This window comes from Anser cygnoides, chromosome 1 (genome assembly GCF_040182565.1).
Source record: "Anser cygnoides isolate HZ-2024a breed goose chromosome 1, Taihu_goose_T2T_genome, whole genome shotgun sequence".
In the NCBI taxonomy this organism is placed as follows: domain Eukaryota; kingdom Metazoa; phylum Chordata; class Aves; order Anseriformes; family Anatidae; genus Anser; species Anser cygnoides.
The window spans coordinates 36,233,189-36,252,828 of record NC_089873.1 but is presented as its reverse complement, the minus strand read 5'-3'; the positions used below and the strand labels follow the sequence as shown (position 1 = coordinate 36,252,828).

The window sequence follows — 19,640 nt, the reverse complement described above, 5'->3', positions numbered from 1 at the left end:
TTAAGAAAATAGTGTTTGATAGCAAAAGACTCTCTGAAAGCAACAATAAAATTACCAAGATTATTACTTAATAAACAGCTCTTCCACTTGAAGAATTGTACATTAAAACAAGTACTGAGATATTATTTAGGCTTTTATAAACATTAGTCACAACATGAGTAGAATCACTTCAACATGTTGAAACATTCAGAGTAATAAAGGAATAAAATTCATTTAAATAGTTTAAATGCAAGTCTTTGAAAATCTGATTAATTCTATATTGAAATATATTAAAGGTTTACTTTAGTATTTTGGGGACCTTCATGTAGTTTACTTGTAACAGCTCAGTCTAGCCATCACTAACCCACAGACACCTCTCTACTTACGCACTACAAACAGCTCTCTCAAACAACTGTCAACCAATATAAAAACTCAGTTCAAAATACAGCTTGGAATTGAAAAATCAAGACAAATGGAAGACCAAATACCTTGCATCAAGTAGGAGGGATAATGCAGCAAGAAGGCCACACCAACAGGCATTGACCATTTCTTCCCAGACAGCTCTGTTAACTTCAATGAAATACATATACTTGTTTATAGTAGAAATGCACAATTGAAAGTTATTAAAGTCAAATATTATCATGAACATTCAATGTTTGCTACCAGAACTTTTCAAGTTTGTGTACACATGTATATATGTATGCACAAACACACATACATGTGTACACAAACACACAACATTAGTACTTAAACAGTCACATTTGAAGTAATACTGCTGAAGTAAAAAATGTCACCAGTGCAATATTTATTCTAAATTACATTTTAAAAACCCTATGAAGGTATATAGAACTATTTTTAATCATTGTTTACAAAAACAAGCAGGCATAAGTGCATAAGTGCAGGACATCGGATAAACAAGAAATACGCTACTGAAATTTTTCAGAGAAGGAAAAATCTCTCTCCACTCACATTTACATTTCCCCAGGTTCTTGGATTTTTTTTTCACTTCTCTAGTATAAAACCAATATAGCCTAACAGAGCTATAATCTGCCCATATGGATTCCCACACTCCTCCCCTCCCTCTGCCAGGCCATGGCAAGCCCCCAGGCACAGCGCGAGCTGCCTGCAGCACCATGGAGAGCTCTGCACTGCTGAGGCCGCAGACCCTGCTCCAGACAAACCCATTTCCTCTCCCTTCTGTGGAGCTGATGCCTCAGTCCAAACTTCGGCTCTAGAATCTCAGCTTCCTTGTACACAAGCCAAAATCACTGAAGACCCAAGTCTTTTTGTACGTAGATATACAGGGTCCTCATATGCTATACAAATACAAGACATAGTTGGTATTATTTCCACTTTTAAAGAAGGTAAATTCTTCCCTAAATAAATACTTGCATGTTATTTAAAGTCTTTCCATTAAAACATTTGTCTTTTCATCTTGCTAGCAGAAATACAATTTTCTGTACTATGGCCGTAACTGCCACATTTCTTTCATTCAGGCTGTCCCTTAAAAGCTAAGGACACAGGAAGGCAGAAGAGTAGTTCTGGAGAACAGAATGTCTATTATCTCCCTCACATCCCACTTGCATGGTATTAATGCTGTAGAACAGCATTAATACACCATGAGGAGTGTACGGCTAAGGTGCAACAGGACAGAAGCAGTATATCAGGTCAAGTTTTTTAAGATAACTGCTGCTCTGTTACAAAACAAACGAACAAAACAAAAAACCCTTACTTCATTAAAAGTTTTTACATAAGATTTCAAAACAGTAAATTCAAACAACAAAGCATCAACTCTCTTACTCCTGCTTTACATAAATTGTTGTATGTTATATAATATTTGCATTTTCAAATACCTAGCTCTTTGTCTGATTGGTCAGATACAGACTGCAAGTCTTGCCGCTCTGAAGCTTGTGCTGGTAATGAAGTTGTCTCTGTTGTGGTTTGATTGACTGTTTCTGCCTCTCCCAACTCTCCTTCAATCATGGTAGTGATACCACGGACAAGATCCAGTAAACAATGAAATGCCACCGACATGGCATAGCCTTCAGGAATTGTAGGTGGCTCTACTTTGTCCAGCATTTCCAAACTGAAAAATTGAAAGCATGACAAGCAATCATGTAATAGTAAAACTGTGAGTAAGAACAGTGACAAAAACAAGCATTCTCAACTCAAGAAAATCAACTACTTGACTATTAAGTCACTAATGAAAAGAGTAAATGAGTCATTAAATAAAATAGCAAATGAAAGGGAACAAACACTGAGTACAGTATTTAGACCTGTCAATAAATATTTTAAGAAATTAACACACATAAGCAAGTATCACTGAATGAATTATTTGACTTTCATTATTGTTTTACTTATAAGGCTGTTCCAAAGAACAGAAGCACATAGCAATAACAGAGATGATAGGTCAGAAAGTCATGACAATGTAAATATTGTTATAATAAATTGATAAAAAGTCAGATGTTTCATGATCGTTATCTTTTCAGTTCACACAAATGGAAAAGCCTGCCATAGGAAGATAATGTATGACCAAATATCCATCACCTATATGCACAGGTAGACAATGTAAGTTACTTGTACAAAGAGGAAACGTTTACATGATTCACTGCTGAATACCACGCAGTTAAACCATCATTATTCTGGAACTGCAGCCTCACTGCCACTTTTCTTCATATTTTACTTTAAAAGAACTGCTGGGTTAAAAATCCAACAGGAAACAGATTGTAGCTGCCACAGCAGCAGCGTCTGCACAAGGCAAGGTGGTCTGTTACAGAAACTGCCTGCTACCCAAACAACTACTATTTCATGGTTTACTTTACAAAACGTTGTTAGACAGACTAGGCATTCCTAGTCTACATACTAGCTACAATATACCAGATACTTTTATACAATAGCGCCATTATTCCTTTCTGCCCAAAAAGCTTTCTTTCTCCAAAAATGTAACACTTCAGTTATTACTTCAACCTTCTTGAAGATGGCTGCCAGACATATCTGAGGGCATATGCAATATAGGTAAATCATATGTTCAACTTTTTTTTTCTTCTATTATAGTGGGACAGGGCAAGCATAAAAAGGGGTGGAAGAAACAATACTCATTCCATACAGGAACAGTAACGACAAAAATAAGGTAGTTAAGACACAAAAACAGAGTTAACAATTAAGAAAAATGAAAAGGTAGAAAAGCAGGAGGCTGCAGTAGGTGGACAAAGCATGAAATAGTTTTTATCTACTTTTGTTTAAAAAATTTCAGTTCCTGAGAACAGCCAAGCAACCTAAAAGAATATTCATGGTCACTGCTGGAATAAAAAGTCAACACATATTTGCTGTTAAAGTCTTGAAATCTGAGGATGAATCTGTCCTTCTAAATCTGAAAGGCAGATAAAGTACCTTAAAAAAGTAGAGATCCATGCTATTTGCTTATTTCACTGAGTATTAGTGTGCCAAAATTTCACTGGCTGTACAAATGATCTGGAAGAGGTTGTATAATAATTTGGAAGAGATGGACCCTCAGTGGTCATGAGTGACGTGAAAAGATTTTCACTATTTTTCACTATTTCAAAAAGCATTGCAACCTAGTAACACAGCTCTGTAAATTTAGAAACATTTCCACTCTGCAAAATCTTCAGGAAAAAACTAGTAATTGGTCATTCTAAGAAGTATTCACAGTCTAACCTTCATCTATAGGTCAATACGTTGCTTGGAATGACAACCTGGCCAATATCTACCAGAACATCCTGTTCAATAAAAAGTGTAAATAAAGTAAAGCGGGTCTAAGAAAACTGTTTTTTCACTTCCACTGATGGCTTAATGTCCTTAATGTTTGTCATTGCAGAGCCCACCAGAATACATTCTAAAATTGTTATATACTATAACAAGGCCTAAAAGAGAAGAGTGATACAACAACAGTATGGTAGAAAAAAAAATCCAACAGATGCTAGAGCCATAGGGGATGTTTGGATCAGAAAACAGAGCATTTGGACAAAACAGTTAAAAATCAGACCACCCCACTGCACAAGAAAGGCCATAATATACCTCAATGCCAGCTAAACGAACACCTCAATCATCACTAATAAAAAAAATCCTTAGACAAATTATAAACAAAAGTACTTGTTACATACAAAAAGATAATGGTACTTACTAGGTAGCTTTAGCACTGCCTTGTACTGTTACGTTCAGGATAGGTATCCAAGTTCCTCTGTACTCGAAGGCAGGTAATACAGTTGCACCGCCCCCCATTCCAAGCACTCCAGGGTTTGTCTGTGCTGATCCAGTGCTCCCAGATGCATTGCTTCCTGTTCAGGAAACCAAAGTATTAAAATTAACCATTCCCAGAGGCTAATTTTAGTGATCAGCAAACATCCTTTTTCTGTACTTATTTTTTTAAGTTGAGACATGTAGATTTATCTGAGATGCCCTGCTCAATACATCACCATCACCAAAACAAAAAACTATTTTTGAGCTCCCCCTGCTGTCTGCAACATGGTATTATGTGCAAAAGAATCAATTTAAAAGGTGTAGTTGATACTAACTGCCCTACTTTCAGTCAGAATAAAATGTTTTGTGAAAGGCATAGCAACAGCAGCATTCATAACACACTGAATAAAGAGAACTTAAATAGACTCAATGAAATAATATATATTTTATTGAAGATTCACACATATTTAAATAAAATTTAAGGACTATTTGAATAGTTGCATTTAGAAGTAGCAGGAAAGTAAGGCTAATCATTCCAAGACTGAAGATTACCGCAAACTTTAAAGATTTCAGAAATGAAAAGCCACATGAAGAAACTCAAAGAGAACTCCAGTGTGTGAATTTGCGCCATCCCAAGGTACAAATTAACATCATCAGGGAAGAGCCAACAACATGCCAAACAACAGCTAGGATGGAATAAATTTTGGTTCCAATGCAAAAAGCCAAAAATACAAAACAAACAAACAAACAAACACAGATGAAAAGACAAGGAAGTCTGTATAAATACATTTCCTGTACATCGGAAGAAGTCTGTACATACTAGGAGTAGGTACCACAAGTGCAGATTCCCAAAAAGGTGACTCACAGCACCTAACTTCAGAATAACAACTGCCATTTTGGTGTGCTCTCGTTTAATTATGTAGAGAGGCTAAACTGCTAAATCCAGACAATATGAATACATGCAAAAACATACAGGAATACACTTCAATACAGTAAAGCTTAACAAGTTAAAAAACAATACCATACTGGTAAAGTGGTCAACCAAGCACTGCCACTGACATGAACACAATTGCACTGGTGCAGTTTTCTGCAATCTCACCAAGCAGTCACACTTATAAACTATTTTTTTTTTAAATCAACTTAACTCCTTACAGTGGTAAAAAGGCTTACACCAATATAATAGTGACACAAAACTTAGGCAGATGCAGCTTTCACCTTCTCCCATGAAATGGCTACCCATTGCAAAACTGAAGCTCTGAAGTCAACCACAACTGAATAAAACAGCCTGCTGCTACAGGACTACCATTGCGGCCAGAAGATTCAGTTCAAAAATTAAGAATTGATATGTTCTTTGTTAGAGATGGCCACAGAAGGAAAAGAGGCACAGAGATATGCATAAGAAAGAGACATGAAAAATGCTCAGACAAGAGGAATTGAAAAGGTAAAGGACAAACAAACTGGAACGATAATCCAGAAAAATAGTGACAGCACTAAGGGTATGTCCCTTATGCAATGCTGTTTCACGTGAGGAAAAAAAATGTAAGTTTTGAGGAGAATGAGGATTTGGTGAATGGCTTCTTGTGCGTGTGGTGTGTGTTATATGATGAAAATATGCAGTTTTATGCTTTTCTAATTTACTTAAGTGCATTAAACTAACCTAGAAATAATAGAATTCTTCTATCAGCTTCTATACAGATAACTATCAAACAACAACTGACATAAATTTCTTCACGGAAGCAATGTTAACACCAACTTGTAATTCAAACTTCATGAGGGAATCCTGGGATGTACGAGTCTAAACACAGACTTTTTAATGTTTGCTAATTTAGTAGTAGACATGAGAGATAATAAACGTAATTAAAATATAATTATCTCTTTTAAGAAGGCATGTCAAAAGACAGCCTTAGAAATTCTTATGTTGTTTGTTGCTGAGGTTTCTGCTTCCAGAACCCTGGGAAGAAGCAGAAAGCCCTAATTCAGATGTGACTACCTGCAAAGGGATTAACAGGAAAACGATTCTTCCTTATACCAAATATAAATATACTATGTGAAACACCACAACCCTGGCTGCAAAAAAAGATAATTAAGTTTAGTTTCAGTAAGCGACTGTTTTCAGCTTACAGAAAAAGATTATCCATAAAGCACAGATCCGTCTGTTTACCCTTTAGCTTCCTCCGTCCAGTTTTGTCCCTAAAAATCCAGACAAATTTGCTATCACCTCTCAAAAGAGGAAGGGAACTGTCTAACTAACTTCAGTTGCATGCAGCCCTCAATGACATCCACCCCGAATCAGACAGAATTCAGTCAAGTTTATAATAGTCAGAAATTAGAGATACATCCCTCATAATTTCCCTCAGAAAAGTTGCAAACCAAGGAGCTTGTAGAAGCAGATACAGATCAGTAGGACTGCTACTCTGTTGGCTGTGAGCAGTCCTCTCCATGACACAGGTACATATGTAAAATCATTTAGTGTAACAGACCTGAAAACTAGCTATTAATGAATGCTAGAGAATTGTATCAAACCAAAAAAAAAAACTAATTTGATCATTACAAAAGAAAAAAAAATTTTTAATGAGAGCAAGGACAAGGCTTTTACCAGTTTGGTTTGGTGTCACTGATGCATTCCCTGTGCTTGGTACAAGAAATAGTGACTGGATGAAGGACCCCAGAGCATTCACAATATCACGGAAAACTTTCGTGGAATGTTGCTTCATATCATAGGATTGACAAAAGGACCTGAAAAGTATTTTAGGAAATATAATAAGCATTTGACAATTTGGAGACTAAAAGCACATTTTAACTGCAAATATTTAGGTGAATAAACTTCATTTTTGAGTAAATGTTTCTTTGATGCTGGTGAAACAGAGAGGGTTTAGAATACACTGTATGAGGATAATTATAATTCAGTCCTTCCTGGATAATAAGTATTGCCTACTGATTTATACAAAATTATCTTGAAGAGTTTATTGCATGTAAATTTCAAGATTCAAGACATTTATGACGTTTTAGGAAGTATTTTCCACCAGAGAAAAATAAAAAGATTTCTTAAAATGTAAGTAAAAGTGAAATTTGATGTATGTTATACCTTAATAGCTGAGGCTGCACACAAAGCCTGTGAATAGATTCTACCGCAACAGCTCTTAGCCACTGTGGTTTGTCTGCATCCAGAAACTTAACCAGCAATGACAGAAAGATCTCACATTCTGTTACCTAAAAAGATATTGTTTATAGCCATTAGATTAAAAGAAAAAGCCTTCTGCAGCATATTTTCTCCAAAAATCTTCTGTTTCATCTTAGGAGTCCAATCTGTGCAAATTTTGCACAGGATCTAAAAAATACCTTCACTAAGTATTTACTCAAAATTATGCAAAAAACATACCTAATAATCTGTTTTGCCAAGCTAATACATATGCAATTGTATTGAAAGAGTTAAATTCTTTAAAGGTATTTGAACAAAAATCATAAATATGCTACAGTAAACAAATGAAAATGAAAAAAAAAAAGCTTTTTTTTTTTTAAAGCAAATACCTAAAACTTGGGAGGTACAGAACAGCTGAACATGTGTTTTTAATGAACATTCTGTCAACAGCTTTAGCAACAGGAGTCAAAAGCCTCTTAGCAAGTATTGTCAAAATGCAGTAATCAATGTTATCTAAAGCCAGACAAACAATATAGGAAGATTAAAAAGGTTCCCAAAATCTTAACTGAAAGAAAGTGAAGTGTAGAAAAGACAACAGTTAATCTACTCAGAGAATTTGTATAAGCCCACATTTAATAAAATGATACGTGTAGAATACATGTAAACACAAACACATGTAAGACGAAGACAATATTTAGACTTTTCTTCCCTCAGTATATGTCAACAGTTCCCAGCAGGTAATTAATGCTATTATTCACCACAGTACTAGTATATATCTAGAAAAACAGAATTGCATAAAGAAAATTTGAACATAATCTTACCAGCAAACTGTAAAACTGCTTAATCAAAACAGAAACTACTCTCAGCAAGCGCATACAGATGGGGAAATATGGTTTTTCCACTGGTGCTGGGGAAGATGATGTGCTAGAACCTTGTCTGAACTTGATATTTGGGGAGAAGAGCTTTATAACAAGAGGGCATACCCTTTCTTTAAGAAGAAAACTGAACTCTTGATGCTGAAAGAAAAAAAAAAAAACAAATTATAAACAGATACACTTCAGTTGACTTCAGTAGCTCTGATTATGCATCTTATTTACATTTACTGTTAAGATCAAGTACTCTGAAGTCATGTAAATCTTGGTATAAATTAAAAGCTCATGAAATCAAACGGAAGAAAGGCAGACACCATTTTAAAGCTACCAAAAAACATGATGAAATCACATGGTCAAGTTCATATGTACATTCCTCTTCTTGTATTTTGCAAATTAAAATAGCCTGCTAAAACATCATTTATTATATATTAAACTTCTTAATTTATCTAGTGTCTGCTAAAATGTGTTACTGTAATATTATGGTGCCTTTATATATTGTAGATGCACACAAATCATAGTTGTGATTGCTACTGCTTTGCAAGTGTTGCAAAGCTACAGTTTTCATTGAGATACTACAAATTAAATTACAGAGCTGTATCATCATCAGTGTCACAAATGATGAAAGATAAGAAAATACAACTCTGGAGGGGATGCAACTGGCAAAATAAAAAGTATAATATAGTATTACATGTTCCACAAAATGCGCAAAGTATGAATGATAGAAAAAAGTGGACAAAAAGCATGCAATACTTCTCTATCAAATAAAAAGAAAAATCGAACATGTAAAAGCTACAGGTCCTTTTGAAGGTAGTATTCCTACTAAATTAAAGAGAAGTTAATGATGTGTAAAGATTACTACACATGTGAAGAAAAGACTTCCTAACTTTCTCTACAAGAACTACTCACTTGTAAAAACACTTGCGGAAAGTCATTGAGGACTGACTCAAGAAGTTCAAGGCCAAACGTTCGGGTCATTTCCGTCATACCCACGAGCCAGTAAGGAGCATCAGCATTAACTAACTGACAAAGATCCTTAAAAAGAAATACAATAACATTTACATTCTCTGCACAGTCCTTTACTGTGATCATTTTTTTTTTGAGTCTACAAAAAGTCTATTCTCCAACTTCTTTGTAAGTAGTAATTTTCACACTTCAACATAATTTTTCCTCAAATATTTTACTTAAATTATAATGCAAAAAAAAAAATTTGTTAATTTACTGGTATCCTTGCAGGAATTGTGTTTATTCTTGCCCTCAAAGATATCTCAAAATCAATGAATTTGCTAAGTCAAGAAGATTTTTATTGATACGACGAATATAAATTACTACTTTTCATTATACATTTTATATTAATATACAGTACCAACATAAGAACTAAGACTGTGGTAGCAGTGTTTGGCGAAGGCAACTGAGAATCTCAAAGTTAATGCCAACATGCATGCTTAGCTTTTCCAGTCATCCCTCTCAGGTACAGCGTATCATTGTCAACTAAAATAAACACACTTAAGAAGGCCTGAAGCTCTGGTTAAGGACCTTACCAATATGCCAACCGCAGATTTCTGAAATTTCTTACAGAGACACACAATCACCCAATCATAACTGCAGATGTGTAAGTATATGCTGCCCAACTACCTGAAAAAGCATATATGCATCTTTAGCACACGGCTTCAGTGTACTGACAGATCTTCTGTTACTATTTCCTTGAACCGCAGCTGGCTGTTCGATCGTGTCTGTGTAAAAGCAGAAGTCAGTTTTGTTAACAACGGAACTGTTCAAAATCAAGTACATATTAAGTGCTCTTACAAACAAACAGATTCTAAAAGAATGGCCAGACAATTCTTCAACAACTTACCATTTCTACAGAAATAAGGATTAGATTGAATACCAAAGATCATGAATAACAAGCAATTCTTTACAATGAACATTCTCTTTAGAACCGCTACTGTCGCTCATTTCATACTAAGTTATCTAAATTACCCTCACTTTGTACCATAGAAGTTTAGGTTGGAAGGGACCTCAAAGACCATCTAATTCCAACCCCCTGCCATGGGCTGGGACACCTCCCACTACACCGGGTTGCTCAAAGCTCCATCCAATCTGGCCTTGAACACTCCCAGGGATAGGGCATCTATAGCTTCTCTGGGAAACCTGTTCCAGTGCTTCATCACCCTCATAGTAAAGAACTTTCTCCTAATATCTAATATGAATCTACCTTTTTTTTTTTTTTGTAGTTTAAAACCATTACTCCTTGTCCTATTGCTACACCCCCTGACAAAGAGTCCCTCCCCAGCTTTCCTGTAGGCCCCCTTTAGGTACTGGAAGGCCGCTGTAAGGTCTCCCCAGAGCCTTCTCCTCTCCAGGTTGAACAACTCCAACTCCCTCAGCCTGTCACCATAGGAGAGGTGCTTCACCCCTTTAATCATCTTCGTGGCCCTCCTCTGAACTTTCTAATATGTCCATGTCCTATTTGTGCTGAAGGCCCCAGAGCTGAACACAGCACTCCAGGTGGGGTCTCACAAGAGCAGAGCAGAGGGGAAGAATTACTTCCCTCACCCTGCTGGCCATGCTGCTTTTGATGCAGCCCAGGACACGGTTGTCTTTCTGGGCTGCAAGCGCACATTGCCAGCTCATGCTGAGCTTCTCATCAAACAGCACCCCCAGGTTCTTCTCCTCAGGGCTGCTCTCAATCTATTTTCTACCCAGTCTATATTCGTGCTTGGGATTGTCCTGGCCCCGATGCAGGGCCTTGCACTTGGCCTTGTTGAACCTCATGAGGTTCGCACAGGCCCGCCTCTCAGGCCTGCCCAGGTCCCTCTGGATGGCATCCCTGCCCTCCAGAGTGTCAACTGCACCACACAGCTTAGTGGCATCGGCAAACTTGCTGAGGGTACACTCGATCCCACTGTCCATGTCACCAACAAAGACGTTAATCTGCACTGGTCCCGATACTGTCCTCTGAGAAGTATCGCTAGTTACTGAACTCCAGCTGGACATTGAGCCATTGACTACAACAATTTGAGTGTGACCACCCAGCCAATTCCTTACACACTGTGTGGTCCATCCATCACATCCATGTCTTTCCAAATTTAGAGACAAGGATATCATGGGGGAAAGTATCAAATGCGTTGTGTAAGACCAAGTAGATGATGTCAGTTGCTCTTCCCTCACCACAAATTCCTTCACAATACTAACCTGAAGACCATCTCTCACAGTTTGAAAAAAAAAATAGATTTTATATATTTTTCATATGTGTATGTATACACATACATCTATATATGTATATATAGTGTACTGACTTTGACTGACACAGTGGCCTGATGATTTCATCACCTTTGAATACTAATAAATGTATATAAGTCCTTAAAAATGAATAATGTCTGTGATTGTTTTTATAAAGTTTATAGATTTTTTTTTACTACTACTTTATCTGAAAAAGATAAACATTTAATGTGTGTCCAAACAACAGGTTAATAAAAGCAAGCAGAGTAAGAAGTATGCCCACCTTTATATCGTTCATCTTCAGCAACCACTCTCTCAAATACAACAGTAACCACCTGTCGCACTGTAGCTGCTGCAGTGTTATTCGTGATATTATCTTTTGTGAAGTGCAATCGAAAACAAAGTACAATTGCCTGGGGAAAAAAAAAAAAAAAGACACACATCTTACAACACCATATCTTTATCTTTTAGCTAGGAGTCAGTTTAGCCGATTGGGGAATATTTTCCACTATAGCTTGTCAAAAGGTTGCCTAAAAAAATTCTTTAATAACTTTAAATCTGAAGAATCAGAATATGTTTATGGATTATCCTAGCCAAAAATCTCTTTAGTAATCTTTCCTAAAAGTAAACTAGAAATGGTATTAAAGACATTATGATGCACCAATAAAACAGTAACCACCATACAGAAAATACACCGTAATCACTACATAAAAAACTTGTATGAATACTAACGCCAAAAAAAGACATTGGAATTATAAAGTTAATTGTAGAAAGGTCAGGCAACTCCAAAGTTAAAATGGACATAATCTTACACCATTCTTCTCCTATATTAAATCACAATAGTTTAACAACCATGTTGGTTGTGCTGCTATTATTCTTCACTAAGGTGTATATTTTAATGTGTCATTGTGCTAGCAGTGACCTGAATAGTGTTTACCATTGGATTTAGTATTACCTCTAACACATAATAATTATGTATTTTATAATTAATTTTGAAATTCAATATCTGCATGTGTGGTGAAACCTGTATTTCTTGTTCTTTTGTCCTTATTTCATGTTCTTGCACAAACTTGAGCCACGCCCAGCCATGGTGCTGTATGCTCTGAGCCACACAATACGCACAACTTCCCTTTCTTGTGGACTCTGGCATCCTCCCCCCAACATTTTAGTCTGAAATTTTACAATACATCATACACCTTTAGACTTTAAGAAGACATTGCATGACTGCGTAGGTTAACCTAACTGCAATGCCTATATTAAGGGCCTTTACAAGAAGGTTTACCAGTAGCTTTCTTAATTTCAGTCAGTCAAGCTGAAACATGAATATGCAATACACGTTTGCCTCACATTCATTTTCACCAAGAACTTTTCAACATGGGAAAAAAAAAAACAACATAACTTTCAAATACTTCTCAAAAAATCCTGGAAGTATCCTGGGGGGGGGAAGCAACAAGGCAATCCATGTTAAGTAAGACTCATATTTGGTTAACGTGGAAACTCTAGTAATTCCATACCTTCAAGAGAGATATGAAGAAATTAGTAAGGGATGTTGAAAAATGTGTTTGGGAGACACATGTATATATAAAAAAAAAGAGTAAGTGAACTAGGATGTAGATACCAGGAACCTAAGGGGGAAGGAGGAAGGGTACAGAGGAAGGGGAATCAGAATAAACAAGGGATGAGATGTGTACTACACTGCCACGAAAGATATGGGATATGCAGAAGAGAAAGTTATGGTAGCCTTAAACAGCAATTGTCTCCTGAATTCAAACCTGATAAAACAACATTATTGCAGGTTGCTAAAGAACATCTGCTACCCAGTTAAAGACCAAGAATCCCATTTTCTAAATGAATTCCATTTTCTTCAAAAATGATGTTTCTGCCCTAGAACACAGAATCTAATTTCGAAAATGAGCATCATTTGGAACAAAAGAAACAAGATGGTGATGAAGAGCCTGACACAGTTTGCATTCTCAAGTTAAAATGAACTGACTGACAAATCCTTCAATCCTCACCAAGTTTCTATTTAGTTTCTATTTTTCTATTTAATTTCTATTTTTTCATTTACACATTTTTTAAATTTTCCATTATCATCCTGTGTTCAGCAGAACTTTATAACCTGGCTTTGTTCTCTTTTCATGTTTTTCTTTTCCTTGTTTAAGTAAATTAATAATGCTTTTAACATCTACACATTTAACAACCTGGGTAGTTTCTCTAAAACTTGAAGCAAAGAAAAACTGAAATCACTCCATCAGAACATAACACCTTAAAAATATTCTTGAATTCTATTCTCTCAAAAACCCTCTTATATTAAACTGACACACTGAATGCAGAGCATAACAAAGACAGTAATTCACAATGATTTGTTTTTAAAAAATCTACCTTATGTTGGAGAGAAAGCAAATAAAATGTAGTCTAGAAAAAGAACTTAAACAGAACTTTACAATTCACAGATGGGTAAATAGTGTTGTTCCTCGTCATATAATTTAAGATTAAAATGATAAGTACACTTATTTTTTGTCTTAGTTGTAACATAACATCTGAAACTGTGTATGTTTAAAATTTTCATAATGTTATTTCAGGTCAGACTGAAAGAGCAATAACTGGACTACTTAGGTAAGAGATTCAGGTCAGAGTGGGGGGGCAGCTTCTAATATTTGCTGTAGTAGTGCCAGCTTGCACTGTGTCATGTGCTCTGATTTCACAAAGAGAATAGACTAATTTAGTAGATCAGAAGAATAAGCACTAGTTCAGTGTTTTTTTATTTAAAGTCCCCATTAGGTCAGGAATTTATTGTTGTGGAGGAATTAAAAAACAGACTAAAAAGGAAGCTAGAAGAAATTCCGTTTCAGAGTCTAAACATAAAGCCAATAGATACAACAGAATCAAGATATCCCCCTCTTCTTCCATTATTTTCAAAAGCTTCCTATGTAGAATTTCTCCCTTTTTTTCCCCTCTTGGATATAAGTACTCTAATTGGCAGTAACAAATTCTTACCTTGGACAGTGCTTCATCGTGCACAACTGTATTTGTTGTTAAAAGTACAAGAACTGTCTGAAGCAATTTAAGTTCTTCAAGACTATTTTCCATCAGTTGCCAAAGCATATTAATAATGTTTCCTGCTGCAGCCTACAAGAAAAAAATATTTTGTGCCAATAATTAAGATGTTTATATACTATTTATATCATGTGTACACATGTAAGAATAGCACTCTTGTAACTGCGTATCATCACTCAAATTTGCCTGTTTGTCTATACCACAGAACTACTTTCAGAATAGAAAGCTAAATTCATTGTTACAGTCTTCACAAAACATATATTTTTAATTGACAGCAGGAATCTCTTAATTTTTAGTCCAAAGTAAAATGGATACTTCATTGTCTATTTGGAAACATTAAAGAGACAGTATGAAGACACTTTACCCTCAAAATTCATTCATATCAGAGAAATATAATTTTATACTATGCAAGCAGAATCAAAGATATATTTCGTTATTATTTTCACCAACTTCCTACCACACTCTATATGCGGTACCATAATATATCAACAGACATTTACAGTTGCAGGACATGTACACCCATTTTATTTTATTTTTGAAAGTAATATGTAACAAACACAATATATAGCGTTATCACATTCAGTAACTTTTATGGATGTAATCTTAAGTATGATGTTTATCAAGGACCATTACACGTTCCGTTCCTGCACTATAAGAATACAAACTAAATAAGCTGTTTCGAATACTCATGAGTTCCTTCTAGAAATTAGTATTTTTCCCAATCACTCTTTTTTTTTTTTCATGGTCAAAATGGTGGTTTTCTTTTAAATTACATTTTTTTTAAATCTATAAGAGCAATGTAATTTGCAAACTATGTTCATTGTAATATAAACAGTCTCCTAAAAAAAAAGTGTTCACCATCAATTTGGGGCCTGTGTTTCTCACATTGAAATATTTATGTATTTATATGAAGATTGATCTTACCTCTGAAACAACTTCATGGGACATGAGCCTTTGTATGGCTGCTAGACAAAGCTGAGTGATCTTTGGTTCCTTTGTTCCACAACCCATGAGAAAAGGCTGAACTACCTCTGAGCTGTTCTCTTTCAACGCTTATGAAAAGAGATACGGAAGCAGTCAATTTTTAACACTTTGAAGAATATAAAATTTGTTAATCATACCTATTAACAAAAAGCAATCTCCAGTCTTGGAAATTTGAGAGTTACTTTCGCACCACAGGGAAGAAAGACAACCGGCTGCCAAGGCTCACCTCCACAGCTACCCTAATGCTCTAATTCCAAGCACCTTCTCTCCCCTTTCTCAACATCTCACCTTTCTTTGAGCAACTTTCTCTTTCCAAATCGAAAATGTCCACTTAGAATCCATTTGGTTTTGTGAGGTTTATAAGGTTCTGCCTACCCCAAAACTCTCTCTGTCCAATCTCCTTCTGTTAGCCTTTTCCTTCTGCTCTATGCCACCTCAGAACTAAATTCAGAAGCAACACAATGCATGGCACAAGAAGTACCAAGTTCTCAGAAGGAAGAGGAAGAACAAAATGCCATCAATAAAGCAGGAGGAGAAGGAGACTTGAATGTTTGTATCCTGGATACATACACCTTCAACCGGCGTTTTAGTGAGGAATGGCAGCTTCTTAAAAAAAAGCATTTTCATGAGAAATGACGAGTTTCAGGATATTTTTTTTTAAAGGAGAAAAAAATGTGCAATTAATATAACATTCCACATATGTTGTTGTTCATTCATGAAAACTATTAGGAGTTCAGCTGCTCGTTTCAGATGCTAAAAATTTCCTCACAGCTGAAAATTGATTGTGTTCTTACACTGAATGTCATCCAATGTGTTTTAGTCTATGTGTTATAATAAACATACATTTATGAAAAAGACTAACACATTTTTAGAGCACAGATCTTACCACAAACAAACAAAACATATATTCCCACATAAAAATGCAAGATGATCAAGTTTTTTTTTTTTTTTTGAACAATTTGAAGTTTGTCTCTCATGAAGGTTTTTTATTAAATATCACTACAATCGACTTGAAAAAAAATGACACAAACATCAGGGTAAAAACTATAAAAACATATTTTAATAATACTTTAAACCAAAGTACTAGCACATGACTAACAAATTTCTTTGTAAACAATAGGCTAAAATAGATGCCTTTTTCTTTTTTTTTTTTTTGTAATGTAGTAGCTCTCACAAGGTAATACTGACACACAGACAGTCCATAGTCATGTCAGACTCTTCACGTCCAGCTGACAGAGGCTGACCTTGCACCAAATGCCTCACCGAAGACAATTAAAATGTGAGCATAAACATGAATGAAGACATGTAATTTTAGGCATCCGTCAGTGTCTAGTGTGAACAAGAGGACTAAGCTGCCTTTAGAGCCCACGACACACAGCTGAGAGAGCTTAGGAAGCTCACGCTGGACTGGATACAAAAGCTTCCTTACTCATACAACTTTCCGACTTGCCACCAAGTCAGAAACTGACAGAAAGAAGAAAGCAAATTTTTTTTAAAAAAGATACCAAAAATCTTTTATTGTTAATATAAGATTTAAAAATCATGATTTTAAAATCAAACTTGGTATTTTTCCTATAATCCACTAGAAGCAATTTCACAACAGGACCTATATAAGCACTTTTACTTTATAAAGCTGAAATTAATGTTTGGTCGATCTAGTTTGGTACCAATTGCTACCTCAGTTTCAGTCTTAAAACATACAAAAATGTTCTTATATCTGTTTGTGCTTCCATTTTGCTATACCAAAATTACCAAAGAGGGTATTAAAAAAGACACCTATCATAACAAACCATGTCAAAAAAGAAATTTTGGGAAAGTAAGACTTACTACTTCATTCCATCAGAAAGATCATAATCGTAATTTTTTAAAAGAATGTCTAAAGCAAAAAGCATGAATTACTCAAAAATAGCACATCTCAGAGCCACACGGAAATAATTTCTCACATTTGTCTGCCATGCTATAACTCGCAGGCTCACTTCTCTTTGGAATTACTCAAATCCTCATAAATAAACTATAAACCACATGCAGACTGCCAAGAATGAAGACTGATACTGTTTTTTTGTTTTGTTTTGTTTTGCTTCTCCTAAGAGAAGACAAGTTACATCAGTGACCTCAGAATTCCGGCAAGTTAAGCACATCACCAGACACAGTGTTAGTTCTCTACTGTCATTGTTCAGGTTTTTTGTTTGTTTTGTTTTTCATGAATGAAACAAATGCTAACTACATTCTAGTTTAAACCTTACAAATGAAAACTAATGACAAAAATTGACCAACTACCAGAAGGTGTTCCCTCCGAAAGATAAATGACTGCCTATCCATGTCCCAAACCAATAATCTTTTGCATCTCTGCACTTTGAAATGAAGATTAAAAACAAACAAACAAACAAAAAAAATCCTTGCATGAACACAAACTAGCTTTCTAAAATGTAAAAATCTTTACGTAGTAATATGCCAAAGAACATTGCTACTTCCCAAATAGCTAACTAGAGATTTCTCTTGTTCATATATAGATTTTGATGCATAGCTGACATTACCTGGCATAGCTTTCCCACTTATGTCAGCATTCATGACAGCAGGAAAAACAAAGAAAATAAACAAAGAAAAACGAGGCATTAAAGTGAAATATTGAAGGGTGGGACTGCTACTTCAAGTAATCCTAGAAATTGCCTCCTTAACAATATCTGATTTACACACCTCAAAAGAAAGAAATAGTTTTATATCTATTTAATTTGGACCTTTAAAATAATTTATCTTCATAAGGATTTTGACTACAGCTAGGGTAGACACTCAAGCATACAAGGGTATTCAAATCTGGCCAAAGGCTTTACCAGCAACTGGTAAGAAGCCATCAATTTACATACTACTTAATACAGCTGAAGAAAGTCAAGGGATACTGTTTTAAGCACTTACAAAGCTGCAGCTCTCCTGTCCCTCAAGGCAATGGTACATCTCAAACTGAATGACCTTGTCTCAGATTAAGATGGATTTTTGCCTGCCGGGTACAAGTCTCCAAAGGCTAGACTCTCACAGTAAACACACAGATGAGGATCACGCTGCAGAATGCTACACAGAGCTCTCAACAACAGCTGTGGTGAATGTAGGCAATGAGTAAAATATGGAGAATTTGAAGCCTAATAATTTCATGTTATTTTTCTAAGTGGTTAATTCCTTTTGTAGAACCACCACTGAAAATGGAGACCTTTCTCAGCATCAACATAGCTTGAGCATGATAGAGAAGTAGAATTTTTCAACATTACTGGATTTTTTTGCTAGGTGCCAACAAGCATCACTGATGTAGCACACACTAAAAGGCATTTAGGATTATAACACATAACCAAGACTCATCTTTAATGTTTTGATATGTGACCCAAGTTTATTTTTCCCATTGTACTGCAAATAGTTACCTGCCAAAATATCAGTGTTCCGTGCAGCTATCGTTTTCACTTTTATTATTCCTGATTCAGCAGCCTGTAGGGGAAGGAAAATAAGTAGTTTAGATGCGATTTCACACATCAATATCTGCAAAGAGATAAACATATAAGATAAATAGAAATGTACAGTCTCAGAGAAAAAAATATCTCTAGTGTTTTCAGCAAGCAGCGCTAATGTAGAATTGAAACTCCTTTCCAGAATTGTACAGAAAGGGGTATAATCTGTGGGGTAGATATTTTTAGAAGACACTGTTTTCATTCTATTATTTTCCAGTCTTAAGAATGCAGAGAAAACTCACTAACAAAAAAAAATGGCAAGTAGCCTTCATACAGTTTCAACCTGTCAAACATCTACCATGTTACATTATAACCTGTCACATTCATCAGGTTGAAATACTGAAGGAATTGTGAATATCAGTAATTGTATCAATGTTTAATACATAAGACTTAAGCAGTGAAATCCAGTTAATAAATCAGATGTGGTACACTACACTCGAATTCTACCACTGTTCTTCAGATCAGGTAAGAGCATTTTCGATTTGCAAGCTAACACTCTTACTAACATTTTTGGAAGGAAACCCAACTTCCCATGCATTTTGTGTCCGGAATTCCCCATACAAATTAACCCCATGCAGCACCACGTCCAACTTCTACAAGCCTTCCTAACAATATTCAATTCTGGCCACCATGCCACACTGACAGCGCTCTGACCTCCCCACAAGCATTACCTGAAATCCCAGCCGGACACCTGGGTGGGAGGGA

The 19,640-nt window shown here is 35.6% G+C and overlaps 1 protein-coding gene across 4 annotated transcripts in view; it reads right to left on the bottom strand.

The window, feature by feature from the left end:
* Window positions 1-19,640, bottom strand: part of MON2 (MON2 homolog, regulator of endosome-to-Golgi trafficking) — an 87,802-nt gene that overhangs the window by 53,874 nt on the left and 14,288 nt on the right. For all 4 annotated transcript variants that reach the window (XR_010829418.1, XM_048065377.2, XM_048065378.2 and 1 more), the window contains exons 2-13: window positions 18,852-18,915; window positions 15,388-15,515; window positions 14,404-14,535; window positions 11,690-11,819; window positions 9,820-9,917; window positions 9,094-9,219; window positions 8,137-8,331; window positions 7,262-7,386; window positions 6,773-6,912; window positions 4,121-4,274; window positions 1,833-2,065; window positions 468-549 (exon numbers count right to left, since the gene is read on the bottom strand). Coding sequence is in view for 3 of the 4 variants with exons in the window: in XM_048065377.2 (XP_047921334.1) it covers window positions 468-549; window positions 1,833-2,065; window positions 4,121-4,274; window positions 6,773-6,912; window positions 7,262-7,386; window positions 8,137-8,331; window positions 9,094-9,219; window positions 9,820-9,917; window positions 11,690-11,819; window positions 14,404-14,535; window positions 15,388-15,515; window positions 18,852-18,915 (1,607 nt within the window). In the remaining variant the exon portion in view is untranslated. The remainder of the gene's footprint in view (window positions 1-467; window positions 550-1,832; window positions 2,066-4,120; window positions 4,275-6,772; window positions 6,913-7,261; window positions 7,387-8,136; window positions 8,332-9,093; window positions 9,220-9,819; window positions 9,918-11,689; window positions 11,820-14,403; window positions 14,536-15,387; window positions 15,516-18,851; window positions 18,916-19,640) is intronic.